The sequence below is a fragment of the Mchenga conophoros genome, linkage group LG16, assembly GCF_057382185.1.
Source record: "Mchenga conophoros isolate Kocher_MC1m ecotype Shallow Benthic linkage group LG16, M_conophoros_male_GT1.1, whole genome shotgun sequence".
Taxonomy (NCBI): Eukaryota; Metazoa; Chordata; class Actinopteri; order Cichliformes; family Cichlidae; genus Mchenga; species Mchenga conophoros.
This window is the reverse complement of record NC_140541.1, coordinates 27,181,007-27,194,875: the sequence shown is the minus strand read 5'-3', so window position 1 is coordinate 27,194,875 and position 13,869 is coordinate 27,181,007. Positions and strand designations below refer to the sequence as shown.

The 13,869-nt window shown below is 39.9% G+C and overlaps 2 protein-coding genes across 5 annotated transcripts in view; one reads left to right on the top strand and one right to left on the bottom strand.

Moving 5' to 3' along the window:
* Positions 1-7,365, top strand: part of map2 (microtubule-associated protein 2) — a 102,209-nt gene extending 94,844 nt beyond the window's left edge. For all 4 annotated transcript variants that reach the window (XM_085248386.1, XM_085248385.1, XM_085248384.1 and 1 more), the window contains 3 exons: positions 2,596-2,677; positions 4,264-4,376; positions 5,612-7,365. In XM_085248386.1, coding sequence (XP_085104512.1) covers positions 2,596-2,677; positions 4,264-4,376; positions 5,612-5,833 — 417 coding nt within the window. In that variant the 3' untranslated portion in view covers positions 5,834-7,365. The remainder of the gene's footprint in view (positions 1-2,595; positions 2,678-4,263; positions 4,377-5,611) is intronic.
* A 152-nt stretch (positions 7,366-7,517) lies between these two features.
* myl1 (myosin, light chain 1, alkali; skeletal, fast) lies at positions 7,518-12,881 on the bottom strand. Its single transcript, XM_085248391.1, has 6 exons — positions 12,650-12,881; positions 11,993-12,020; positions 10,190-10,333; positions 8,957-9,130; positions 8,779-8,856; positions 7,518-8,058 (listed from the first exon to the last, which is right to left on the bottom strand). Exons 1-6 carry the CDS (start codon positions 12,782-12,784, stop codon positions 8,030-8,032), a joined length of 588 nt encoding a protein of 195 aa, XP_085104517.1. The 5' UTR covers positions 12,785-12,881; the 3' UTR covers positions 7,518-8,029.
* Positions 12,882-13,869: the final 988 nt, after the last annotated feature.

Sequence of the window (13,869 nt, the reverse complement as noted above, 5' to 3'; positions counted from 1 at the left end):
GCTAGCAAAACTCTTGCCAGCATCTCTCATCCACAACAGGTAGCACGCTGCATGAAGCACTTGATTAAGACTGATTACAGCCATCTGAAGGCAGCAGGTATAGTGTGCGCTCCATCTGCAGTTTCTGATTTGAATAATGCACATTAACAATGCACAGTTATGCAAGCTTAATAACAATGAGACAGTTAAAACTTATCTCTTGACTTTATATCACTTCCCTCAGAATGATCTGTTCCCATAAAACCTCTTTTTATTTGATTCTTGCTACAGCAGCTGAAAAAAGTAGTGCCAGGAACATTTATAAGGTCAGTGCTTTTGGCACAGCAGATATTATCTGTTCAGGTGACTGTAGTGATTAAATTCATCTGTTGTGTAACAAGAAACAGCTATTATTCTGTGCCCAGTTTTACAATAGCGGCCTCAAAGTAGTGAAATCAGAGTTGGCATTGTGTGTATTATTCTGTATTCTTACATGTTACTTGTAATCGCTCGTCTTTAATTATCTGCAGAAAACCGCCGTCAACCTAAAGAGACACGTGGTAGCACATTTGCTCATATATTGCAGCATCTTAGTTTTGAGAGTCTCAAATAGAGTGTCAGTACACATCAAGTGAAGAATAGCGCAAAGGCCGCTCAACTGACAGTTCCTGCAGATTTTTAGGACAAGCCCAGCACAAGTCAAGGTCGCTCAGGAGAGCGAAGGTGGAGAGCGGTGGTTGGCTGAGTTGCTGAACGTAAGGACATTAAATTGCAGATTAACATTTGCAATCAAACATTACTAAAAGTTGTTGCATATAACTGTGCATAATTTCATGAGAAGTGCTCTTTACTCTTCCCTCTGTTGCAAATTATTATATTTGGAGATTACATCAGCTCCCGTCAGTGTATAAAAGAGCCAGTTCGTATTGCCTCTGATAAATTAGACTTTAAAAAAACTCACTAGAAAACTGAGGCAAAGGTTTGAAAAAATTAAAGCCATAATTAACTATTAGTCAGAAAATCTTTATTACATTTGATATAAATAAAGAAAACAATGTCATTTCTCCAAATTAAGCATGCAAACACTCAATTATTGCAGTTCTCTTTTGAGAAACAATTAAAAATGGATATCGTACTACTCTGCTAATGTGTAAAATCTACACCAATCATCGGCAACATTAAACCCACTGATTGCTTAAATAAAAAAAACATGTATCACAGTGTTATTACGAAAAGTGTTATAATTGTTTAGTAATCTTATTATGAAAAATGTGCAATTAATGAAGGTTCTTACTGTTAAAGACTTTGGATCCTTGTGTTCATCAATGATACTTTTACATGTATAACCTACATAAGAAGGCATACTAGCCTTTTTCAGTGGTAGCAGCCTTTCCCAGCAGACCAATGTGCTCCACCAGGCCACAAAAACTCTTCAGCAATGACTTTAAGAGACCAAAAGTCCAAGGTGACGATCCTGGCTCCAAGATCCCTAATGATGATCTGCAGCACACAGAAGAAACTTGATCCACAGAGACTCCAGCACACTAAAGGACCCACTACCATCATCATACAGGGCCTCCATAAGTCCTAATGGGTCCAAGGTGCTTTGTACAAAGACCTTCAGAAAGATGGTTTTTAATGTTGTGTGTGATTGGTGTTTTCACTTCTTAGTAGAACTGATAAATTAAGCAATCATGCGCATCTGAAGAAAAATGCATGTATCTGGTTTATGTTCAGTTATATGAATAGGTCAAGAATTTGCATTTGCAGAAGGTACTGTGTTATGTAAGAAATCAACACATACCATACAAATGAAAAACATCAACAGTGGGGTTAACAGATGCCTAAGTGACATGACTACAGGAGCGATGTGCCAAACAGTAGCCTGATGTTCACCCACGCTGACACAAAGCACTTATAATCTCTTCTCTTTAAAACTCATATGGTATACTTTTGCTAGTCTTTTGCATGTGTAAGAGACTTGGTGTTCTTTGTCAGTCCACAGCTTCACAAAACAATAAGGCCACAACAAGATATATTGTAGGTAAAGGCTGCATACAGTATTGTGTGCTTGCGGTGTGGTTTTTTTTTTTATGTGACTTTCTATGTGTCATCTTACTTTTTATGTCATTTTGTGTCCCGGGCCTTGTAAAGAGGGTTGAAATTACGGGACACAAAATCACTGGTTACAAAAGACATTTGTACTAAATCAGCGACATGGCAAAGGTTGCTGACCACAGGCGTGTCTGCGTGATTCATCTCAGGATGTGGTGTATCTGTCCTTGTTCATCGTGCTGTGATTAAAGCTTTATGTTTGCTGTCTCATCAGTTCACTCCTTACACATTTCTCTGCGGGTTGCTCTTCAGACCTCCTCGGTGTGTCCTTGCCCTCTCTTTGCCTTACACTTCTCACTGTTATGTGTATCTGTTCAGTTTTATAAATGGGACAAATTATTTTCAAGACATACTTACAGCTTGAAAACAGGTTGCTTCGGTTACAGGTACAATCTAGATCAGATGTATTCCTCTTGATAAATCAGGGGGGGGGGGGACCTGATGATCTTGCCTAGAACTGTGGGCTCTAAACTTGCCTTTTCCTGACTGTGTTCCTTCCAGGTACAAATACAGAACAAGAAGATTGACTTGAGCCATGTGACCTCCAAGTGTGGCTCTCTAGACAACATCCATCATCGGCCAGGTAAAGGTTTGCAGTTCCCCTACAAAGAGGGCAACACTGCACTGCAGTGAGTGTGCTGTGACCAGAAGGTTGCTGCTGCAGTCCCTTACTTTCAAATATGAATTTTATATGTGGGATGTCCAGGAGGCCGTCGAACTGCTTAGATACACTTGAGCAATTTATCTAAATTTCATGAGCTTTTGAGTTCAGACTGTGGTTATACTGGAAAGCCTCAAGGTATGACTGCATGTGAAGCTAAAAATGTGAGTAGATAAGATGAACTGCACGCTCCCATTTTTTCTTTTAGTGACATAAGGAAGTGCATAGTAGACAAGCCAGACAGGTAAACAGTGTTGAGTTCAACATTCATCACCCAACTCTGTTTGATGCTGCTGGCTTACAATGCCAGGTAAACCCCTGTGCGCTTCCACCTGGTCTTATCATTACACGATAATACCAATGGGACACAGATTAGACGTTCTAAGACCGGTTTTCTTGTATTTGTTAGACAAAGAATTTCCTGCCCTATTTGAATGTATGTATTCATTTGGCAGTTTTTTTATTAACTCCTGAAATAACATGTCAATCAGATGCAGCTCCTGGACCAGTCTGTATCTAAATTTGCAACAACAGTGGAAGCAAGCAGTAAACTGACAGCCTGATAGATGTGTCCGCAGGTGGCCGCATGTAGGAGGTGTTTTGGTTCCTGGCAGCATTTTCTGAAATTTGTCTTTATACCTTGAGTGTTAGAGTGTGGGATATGATGTTAATAAATTGGGTTACATCAAACCTGGAGAGGGTTTTACATTCAATTTAATGTTTGTTCATCCAAATTTCTGAAATGCAAAGTAATAAATTGCCTTCACAGTAATCCCTTAACATTCCTAAGTCCATAGGACTTGCACTAAAAGAAAACTTGCATATTGGTTATAGGGGTTGCTGTTGGTAAGTTTGAAATTTCTTTTCCATTAATACAACAAAATAAATTCTCTGATGCTGTAGGGCAGTGTGATGCTCTGTGACAGTCATGTTAAAAGCTCTACAATTAAAATATAAATCATAATTATTAGATGCCATAAAAGTGGTTTTATGTTTTTTATTCTTCCGGATAACTGCACAGAACTTGTGCTTATATTTATCTGAATTGGCCTTTGAAATCATTTTCTGAATTTCCAGCTTAATTTACAGAACTGGAAAGATTTAGTTGCACTACCAGTACTTTGGCAGCAAAGCCCCAGGCAGAAATATGGAATCCCCTTTTTATTTACCCATAGAGAGTATTGGACTGTCCTGCAGCGCCACCTGCTGTTCATTCTGCCATGTTTATTACAGTCTTTCATCTATTCCTAAACTCTCATTGAGAAGCTACTGGGGTTTCATACTTTAACTCTGCACAATTTTTAACCTCACTCTCTCATCTGACCTTTAATAACTTCTTAATAAGGTGGGCGTGTCTTGAGTAGATATTAGGTGGATATTTGGTGACTAAGTATTCGCATTTTTTTTCACTTGATGCTGTTTCAATTTCAAAATTGAAATAAATACTTACAATTAATATAGCGCTCTTCTCACTTAATAGTTTTTACACTTCTTCTGCTTTTAAACAGGAGGTGGTAATGTGCGTATCGAGAGTGTGAAGTTGGACTTCAAAGACAAAGCCCAAGCAAAGGTGGGTTCCCTGGAAAATGCTCACCACATTCCTGGTGGAGGCCACGTGACGGTGAGTGTCAGCTCCATGCTTCTAATCAGCCATTTAAGGGAAAACATCAAGTTATTGAGAGATTGTCCTACTCATCAATTTAAATATAAGCCCTCATAAGTAATAGCCTTTACTCTCCCTTTACTCAATATTCACCCAAATCTCAGGCTGTGCAGTAGTCAGAGAAATTGCAAAAAAAGCCCAAGGCCTACATCTCAGACTCAATGTTCATGACAGTACAATTAGAAAAGGATTGCACAGATACGTCTTGTCTGGAAGGTTGTCAGGAGAAAGCTTTTCTCTACAAAGAACATAGCAACCAAGCTCAGGTTGCATCTAAACCTGCAAGACTTCTAGAGCGTGTTTTTCAATCAGACATCATTTAGATGTTTAACTGTAATATACACTGTTCCATGTAGTCAAAACCAAAGCACAGCATATCAGCACAAGCACCTTATATCAATTGTCAAGCATGGTGGTGTGATGATTTGGGTTTGTTTTTGCCACAGGACTTGGGCACCTTGCACTCAGTCGGTCGACCGTGAACTCCTCAGTATAAGTACTCTATGTGAGGCCATCTGTCTGACAGTTAAAGCTTGGCTGAAACTGGGTAATGCAACTAGACAACTATCTTGTTGCATTGCAAACCAGAAAAAAGGTTTTCCAGGACTCTGCAGTCATGTGAAAAACTAAGAACAAGCAAACCAGAAAATTGGTAATAGAATCTCTGAGAAAACCACAATGAACTGATGCAACGTAAAGAAGAGTACGTCGTGTAGAAAATTATTACTTAAGATTATTACTGCTCAAGGTGGTTCTAGAAGATATTAAACCATGGGTTGTACTTGGTTTTTCACATGACTGCAGAGTCCTGGAAAACTTTTCTGTAGTAGCAATAACTTGAAATAATCATTTTCTGTATGACCATCAGTCTCTCACGTCATTGTGTGTGTGCATCTTAACTATTTGTTTCCATAGTTCTGTAGTCAATTAAGTTTAAATCTTACAAAACGGTGTTTCCACCAGGCCAATCTTCCAAAAACTTGCTGTATTCCTTTAGCAGTAAAGGTACAGTATATACATCAGTCCATACATGACTGCTCTTAATAAGTGATCAGTAATCCTCTGGAGGCATGGGAGTTTTTCCACTTGTTCTAAAGCCGTTTCTAAAATGAATCAATATTTCATATGACGTCTGATAGTAATATTTGTTTTTCCCTATTCGCTTCTCACATCACACCATCTGCCTTTAACAGATTGAAAGCCACAGGTTGACATTTCGGGACAATGCCAAGGCCCGAGTAGATCATGGAGCCGAGATCATCATCCAGTCACCAGGTCTCTCTGGCTCAGTGTCTCCCCACCGCATCCGCGAAAGCCATCTATCATCCTCCGGGAGTCTCAACATGATGGATTCCCCACAGTTAGCAACCTTGGCGGAGGATGTCACTGCAGCTCTGGCCAAGCAGGGTTTGTGAACACTGGATCTCTGGATCGCTGCTCTGCACCCAAGACGTCCTCATCCTGATCCATTCAAACTTTTCTGCCCTCTCCTGCCACCCTAAGGCTGACTGATCACCGCTACTACTCAGCTAAACCGGTTCTAAGTAGAGACTCAAAGTAGGAGCTACTGTACTTTGGTCCTATTTATTCTGTTTTCTGTCTATTTTAAACCCAAACGTCCTATTTCTGATTGATTTTGATCTCCCTCGTTTTGAATGATGTTGCAAAGAAAAGTTTGCTGTAACCTCTAAATAGTGGGGACAAAAGATTGGCTTTACTGGTCTTGGATCAGTGTTGAAGAAGCAACAGCCTTTTTTCTACTTTGAATAAGAAATAACGCCACGACCACCACACCGCACGTGTTGCTCTTGTTCAGTAAACGTGCATGGACACCCTATCAAAACACGCATCCTTACTGCAAGTCATTCTTGTCATCCAATATATAATATATTTATCAAATATATATAGAAACATGTATAAAATAAAGGTTCTTTGCCATCTACATGTCCTGAAAACATTTTAAAAGGAAGTGACAAAAATGGCTTGAAAATCTGTAAAATTGCATTTATGCAAGCAACTAGGTCATGTTACCACGAGCATGTATGGATTCAAGTCTTAAAAGAGGCTATTTTGTAATTTAAAATAAGGATTTTAGTAAGTTATTTCCTCATTTATTGGATAAAAATTAAACAAGTTCATGTTTTGTAGTTAATAGTTGTTTACAGTGTAATGCTTGGTGACAATGTCAGACAGCTGATTTGGTGTTGCTAAAGAATGCATCTCAGTCATGTCAAAGTGCATCACACACTTGCACCTGCTCAGCGGTTCAACGCAGAAGCCTGTCCATACATCACAGCAGTATTAAACACTGGCACTCATTCGACAAACATCCTCAAAAGGAAAGTCTGTTCAGACGCAGCTCACAAGAATAAACAGCACTGACATTTCTCCAGTATTACAGGCTGACATTGCCCTCATCGGGACTGCCGGAACCACAGAGGAGATGCTACAATTTGCGACCTGATATTTAGCAGAAGATGCAGCTACTCTGAAATCTGTCTGTGCGTGTGCTTTTTGGTGCAGGTCCCCTGCTGTTTTACAGCGGACGCTACCGTATCTGGATGTTTTGTTGCAATATGCGGGAGAATAAATTGGACAAAAATATTTTGAAAAATCCTAAAAGTTAAAAAGACTCAGTCAACTCCTGTTATGTCTGTTAGGAAAAAAAAAGTGTTTGGGTGATCTAGTTTCTTTTTCAGACACCATTTGTGGTATGCCCTGCCCTCCTGCCCACTACTTACTGCCCTCACCTGCAACTGTTTGTTTGCTTCCGTGTTTTTTCTGCATTCCCCATCTCTGTGTGCCCCTTCCCCACCTCCTACTCCAACCTACAGCAACTGTAAATGTATTTAAAAGGTCAAGTAGATGTACGCAGTTTTTCTCTTGTTGATATGACACCAGTTACAATAATTAATGACAATAAAACGACCAAAAAATGGGAAAAAAAGTGACGTACTTGTTTTGTTTTCCGCTAACCAGAAAAAGCACCGCGTATATAACTTCAAAATGTCAAACCACTTCCTTTTGAAAACATCTGGCTTAAAATAAATGTCCAAATATCAGCGTACAACACACGGAGTCAAAAAGAGGGAAATTAAATGGGAGTGTGAAAAGTTTATTGTGAAATGGCAGAGGATACAATAAGTTAAGACTTAGGGAGGGTTAGATTGGAAGAGGATTGAATTCATTTTGATGGCCAGTCCTGGGCCAAACGAGTCACTTTACTGGCAGATAGAGAGCCAGACAGGCAGTAAGTGGGGAGGGATGGTCATCGTTATTCCGCCTTCCCATCCATCACCGTTCTTCTGTGACGAATATAAACCCCAATGACACTGCGGGATTTTGGTGAAGATAACGAAAGAAGCACCTCATGAGTAATCAGGATAGCTTTCCAAGTGACAGGAGGAGGAAGAGAGGAAAATAAAAAGCACCAGTTTGGACAAAAGAGGAAAAAGAAAGTGTTGAAAAAATAAAACAAGGATTCAGGAAATGATATCTCATAGTCCTTTGATCCCCCTGCTTCCACAGATGGTACAGGAAGCAGCGAGCGAATGCAGCGACACCATGGGGTCTGCACATGTACGATGCTCACCACCACGGTGGCAGGGTCCTTACACAGACATGATGTGCTTGACGAAGGCTGCGGGCGAAGGCCGGGGCGGGAGACAGAAAAAAAAAAAAACAAGAAAGGAAGAGAGGGAAAACTGAGTGAACTGGAAGAAAAATACATTCTCAAACTTCCATGAAATAAACATATGTTTAATTTACTAAATGTGAAGACTGACACTGCAGTTTCTCTGTTAACACCCTCATCATTCATTACATTTTCTTTGCTGATAAAAAGCACTTTGTTCTTTGCTGTTTACATTTTATGAGCAAATCGCAAAGTAAGAAACTATCTCTGCTGTGGTTGTTTCTAAGATATTGTTTTCTGTGATTCACAGCATTTAAAGTATGAGAGTTTGTACTGTCTATAATAGCTTCATCTATTAAGCTACACTTTTTTGTCTAGAGGACAGATGACACTAGAAAAGGTTTGACAGTCACTTCTTTAAGACTATAAGAGAGACTTACACGAGGCTAAGATACTGTGTGTTAACTCCAAAAAGTCTGGATTCAACACTTCTATTAATATCAAAGAAAAGCAATGACATCATCAGGGATGTGAAGCTCCAAGACAGAAGGAGTCAAATAGTTTTCACAGGTTAGATTAAGCAAAACTTGTAAAGTAATTCTCACATAAGATAAAACAATCTATAATAATAGAGTTAATAATTATTTTGAACAGTGTGAATACTATCAGCAGCAGTAATAGTATCATCATGTTTTTATGTAGCTGTTGTTGGACTGTGTGGCTCACCCTCATAGTTGACACAGCCGTTTTCATCCTCTTGTCCTGTCATGAGAGCGTCAATCTCAGCCTCTGTCATCTTCTCTCCTGCAGGGGGAGGCAGAGGACATCTGATATTAACAACACACAAAGCGACTCGGGCACGCACCTGAACAGATCAAAGGAAACGCATCCTAGGCTGACTCACCGAGTGTTGACAGGACAATACGCAGCTCAGCACCCATCACTGTGCCGTTGCCCTCCTTGTCGAAGACGCGCAGACCCTCAACATAGTCTTCAAATCCTGCCTTGTTTGGGCTGTTGATGATGGCCTGGAGCATGGGCAGGAAGCCCTCAAACTCTACTCTCTTGCTGGCCATGTCTGCATGAAAGGAGGTAGAGTAAGTTGGATCTAGAGGGGACACTAAAGGGAGGCTCAGAGTTCTAGAGCTTCAGCAGGTTCACGATTGAGCACAGCGCAGTCCTATTTTAAGGCACATTTATTACTTTGTTTATTTATTTATTAGGTCATTTGTCATTTTGATCTTGATTGCAGTCTTGAGTTTGCACAAATCTGCACCTACACCATCATTTGTCTTCTTTCAGTTGCTCCCTTATTTAAAGGGGCTGCCATGGCAGATTCACATATTGGATTTAGCATAGGTTTTTATACCACATGCCCTTCAAGGGATTTGTGTCTCCTCCTGGTCTTGAACCAGGGATCTTTCTCGTCTTAGGCAAATATGTTAACCACTATAATAATATAGTTCTTCTGTTAGTTTAGAATACAAAGTGTGTGTGATTAAAAACAAACAAAAAAGTTTTAGATCAGGCTACGTTTTGTACTGAAAAATACAAGACGTGGACAAGCGTGAGCATTTATTGCATAGCTCTGTGCTACACTTCACAGTTTGGGAGAGTTTATGAATGAATATGACAATGTTGACCACTAGCTGGCAGCATAAACAATTTATTATGCCATTTCCTCAAAGGCACAGACCTGACCACAATATAAGACACTTTTGATGAGCAGAAGATCATTTCTCAATTCTTTGAACATGACTGCTTCCAGTCAAAAAAGCAGCTACTGATAATTTCTCTCTCATACTTGCTATCGTTTGTGTTTGACAGCAGCACTGTACACCTCTTTTGCATATTTTACCAAAAACCCAGAGCTATCCATTAATGTTTACCACACATATTATTAAAATCAGTTTAGACAAATTAGCCTTTTGAACTATGCCTCAGTTAGTAATGTTCCTTGTTTTAGCCCAGTGACGACAGCATGTCATACTGGCATCAATACAAAAAGCAAATCGCTAACTTATCTTTATTGGGATTAGAATGAATCTAGTCATGTATTTCATGCTCCCTAACATCTTCTGTAGCAAATCTTTAAGTGATCAAGTGAGGGAGCAGTTACTAAATGTCATTACTGTACCATCAGCAGAGGGGTTTCCCAGCAGTTTGGTCACCTCCTTGTTGGTGGGGTTCTGTCCCAGAGCGCGCATGATGTCAGCAATCTGGTTGTAAGCCACCTTGTTGTCACCCACCCTGTCGAACAGACCGAAGGCCTCCCTGTAGTCTGTTTAACAGAAGCAAGAGAGGATTTTGCCAGCTTAATGATCCATAATTTCCATTTTTATTTTATCTCAAAGTTGGTAAAGTTTATAATCATTATAGTTTGTTATGTCTTTATCATGGACAGTAAGACATTTCTGTTATATTCCTTCTAACTGTAGAATTTCTTTATTAAACAGAAACTACAGCAATGCAAAAACCTATTTAAAGAAGAAGAACTGCATTTGGGGCACATTTACATTTAATTGCATAAAAATAGCACTAACCTGAGGTATTGCAATATTTTTGCATTTATGTTTGTATAAAAAGAAGCTTGTGATGTTTATTTTATAGACTAGCACAGTTGCTCATCAATATATGTGATATGCATTGTCATCTGATTGTATGTATATGCAAACATAACATATCTTACTTCAAAAATTGAAGTTATAGTTTGTGTAAATGCTTTTTTTAAACCGAGTCACTAGTTTATATTTCAGCCTTAGCTGTTGCCTGTCAGCAGGTGGAGACAGCTATGCTACAAACTGACAAGGAAAATATCTAACAAGTGCAAGACATCTCAAAAGGTTGTGGTATTACTGGCTGAATAGAGTCTCTCCTGCCGATCTCGTCACCCCTCATACTATTTTCATCTCAGCTGTCTCCTTCTCTCTCAGTCAGCGGGGCAATGGGCTCTTTTAAAAGACCACCTTGGAATTGATAAACATAGCTGAGAATATGAGCTCCTCCTTTTAAAGGCAAGGCCCTCTGTGGGCGAGCTGAGTAAAAGTAGGGAATGCTGACTGCAGTGTAACAAGCAGCCTGCCAGACTTCAGGTTTGGTCATGTGGTTCCAACCAACAGCACACAGGTGTTTCTATCTGTCAAACACTACACTATCATTTTACTGTGCTTCCATCTGTAATCTTTAAATCTTCCGATCTTTTCTTTTTTTTTTTCTTGTTTTTTTTGGCTGTTGGCTCTTGGAACACAATGAGATATCGCTGATCTAGTGACACAGAGTTCTAAAAAGCATGTAAACAAGCTAAAGTTAATATCTGGTCACAGGGATTTGCTGGCTTGATTTGTGACATGCGACCCTTTCGTTATTAAATGATACTCTTTACAGCCAAACTGTGATGTGATCAAAATGCTTTTTAAAATGCAATCTGAGTGTTTTTAACTTGACACCAGTTGTCCTATTTATTTTTACTAACAAGTTCAGTTAGTTGATGCATTTGTTGCCAGTGTTTTCCATGCAAGAAGCCACATGTTTAACCACATATGCGGTTTCTTATTCAAGCATGCAAATCAGTCAAGCTTCTGAAACCGTAAAAGTCTTCCTAAGACTGACTGTACGCATGAAGTGTTTCTGAGCTTCATTAGCCACAAATGGGCTTCAGAATGGATTTGATGGCTTTGTGGAATTTCAAAATACAAAAATGAATGAGGTGTCCAACTGTCATGGATACGCTGAGACCTGTTATGATGTCTATTGTAGTTTTTTTTTACATTGCTGTACTCTGTTATTTCTCTTTTGCTCCCTGTATGTTTTTAATTGATGGAATTTGCAAGTCACATTTTATGATAAAGGCAGATTTTCAGATTTCTCTGATGGAGGGCCAGCTGAGTTTTGTGGACTGTAAGTAACAGTATAGAACTGAGGTGAATTAAGTTTTACATACCTTCAATCTGGTCTGCGCTGAATTCCACCTACAAGCCAATATAAAAGCAACATTTTAGTAAAAAACATGGAAAGGCAAAAGTTATCACTTGCCATGTAATTAACATCACATTTGTATTCAAACAACGTGATCAGGCACTTCCCATTTATTGTGCCCTAAACAATCACATCAAAACCAAATTTAGCTTCATATTATGCCACATATGTAGGTCCATCTTTAGCTACGTTAACATGTCCACATTTGGTGTCACTCTGCATTGCCATCACATATTAGTCCCTACTCTGATAGTCCAATCCAGAGAGCCCAGGGTGTGGTCTAAGAGATCTAAGACATGGTGCGCTATCCATGGTCCCACTCATTCTCCCCAATACTCTGCACACCTTTTATTGTGGTCCTGCCAACCCGCAGTTGCTCTCACTGACTCTCAAGTGCGTATAAGCTTATAGATATTCAAATCATTCATATAAATGTAATAAATGGTGATTGCCCCTCCCCCGCCACTCCACCAAGCTCTTACTCCATTTAGCAAAAACACTGCATCCGTCTACTTCTGTCATGCAACTTTATGAGTAGAGAGAGAGATAAATCCCAGTTCTTCCTTCCTCGGTATCCAGCACCCCAGTGTAGATCTGGTTAGGCCTTCACAGGTCATTGTACCTTGATGGCGGAAAGGTCGACAGCGGGAGCTGCGGGAGCAGGGGCTGGCTCGGGCGCTGGTGCAGGTGCAGGTGCAGGTGCGGGCGCAGGTTCGGCTTTCTTTGCGGGAGCCTTAGCGTCCTTCTTGGGTGCCATTTTTGCTGATAGTAGAACTACTTTGGCCCTGAAGCACAGACAATTCCCGGATCGGGTGACACACAAAGACTGTAGCACAGACTGAGCACAGAGGAAGAAATCACCGTTGGGGCGTATATATATGTGACTATTTTTCCTCTTGACCACCCGTCAACCCTATCCCCGTGTAAGGATTGGATAGCGGATGGGAGGGGTGTGTGTATGTGAAGGGGTTCTCTCTAAACTTGGAATATAGGGCTACGAGCCAGAAGGTGTTTAGCCATATACCTATAATCACAAACGAAAACATTGAAACGGCGTGAAAGGTTATCCGGGGTCACGTGATCTTTCCGCTGGATCGTTTCTTAAAGGATCTACTTTTACGCACTGCCCCCACTTTTACGCACAGCTTTGCGCTTCATTGCGTACACTATCTAGGTAATATATTCTGAAATGTTTTTCAGGCCAATCCAATAGATGATATGGATACATTAACACAAATCAGCGACTATCAGACCATTAAAACCTGACCTAAGAAATGGGAATGTGTCTGAGTAGAGGAGAGATAAAGCAATTTGATGGAAACTAAAGAGCAGATCCCGTGGAGCTGCAATATTAGACATGTGATGGAAAATGAAATCAGCTGCTGTCAAGCAGAAGTTAATGTTAGTAATGTTAGCTGAGCTGATCTTTGACAACATCTCTGATGGACTCTTCCGGGGGCTTCATTTTTACCATCAGCTGTGTATCCAAGCATTGCACAGAAATTTATTTGAAATATAGCACAGATATCCGTGTTTCCAGTGAGTTTAAGGTGACGATATTTCTAACATTCCTTTAAAATATTACACAACATATTTAGAATATGTGCAACTGATATCACGATGGTGCAATCATAAGAACATGGCACATTTGCTTTAATATTTAGCTTGAGATGACCCTATTATATGTGGTGCCAGTGGAGTATTGATACAAATACATTTGGAATATGTGTGTATCTAAGAGTGTAGAAAACTCAAAAAGGAATAAATGCATATGACGTTTTATGGTAAGAAATATGTCTGCTGTTGGCTGTAGTCAGAAAAAAAACCTAACTGATCGGACTA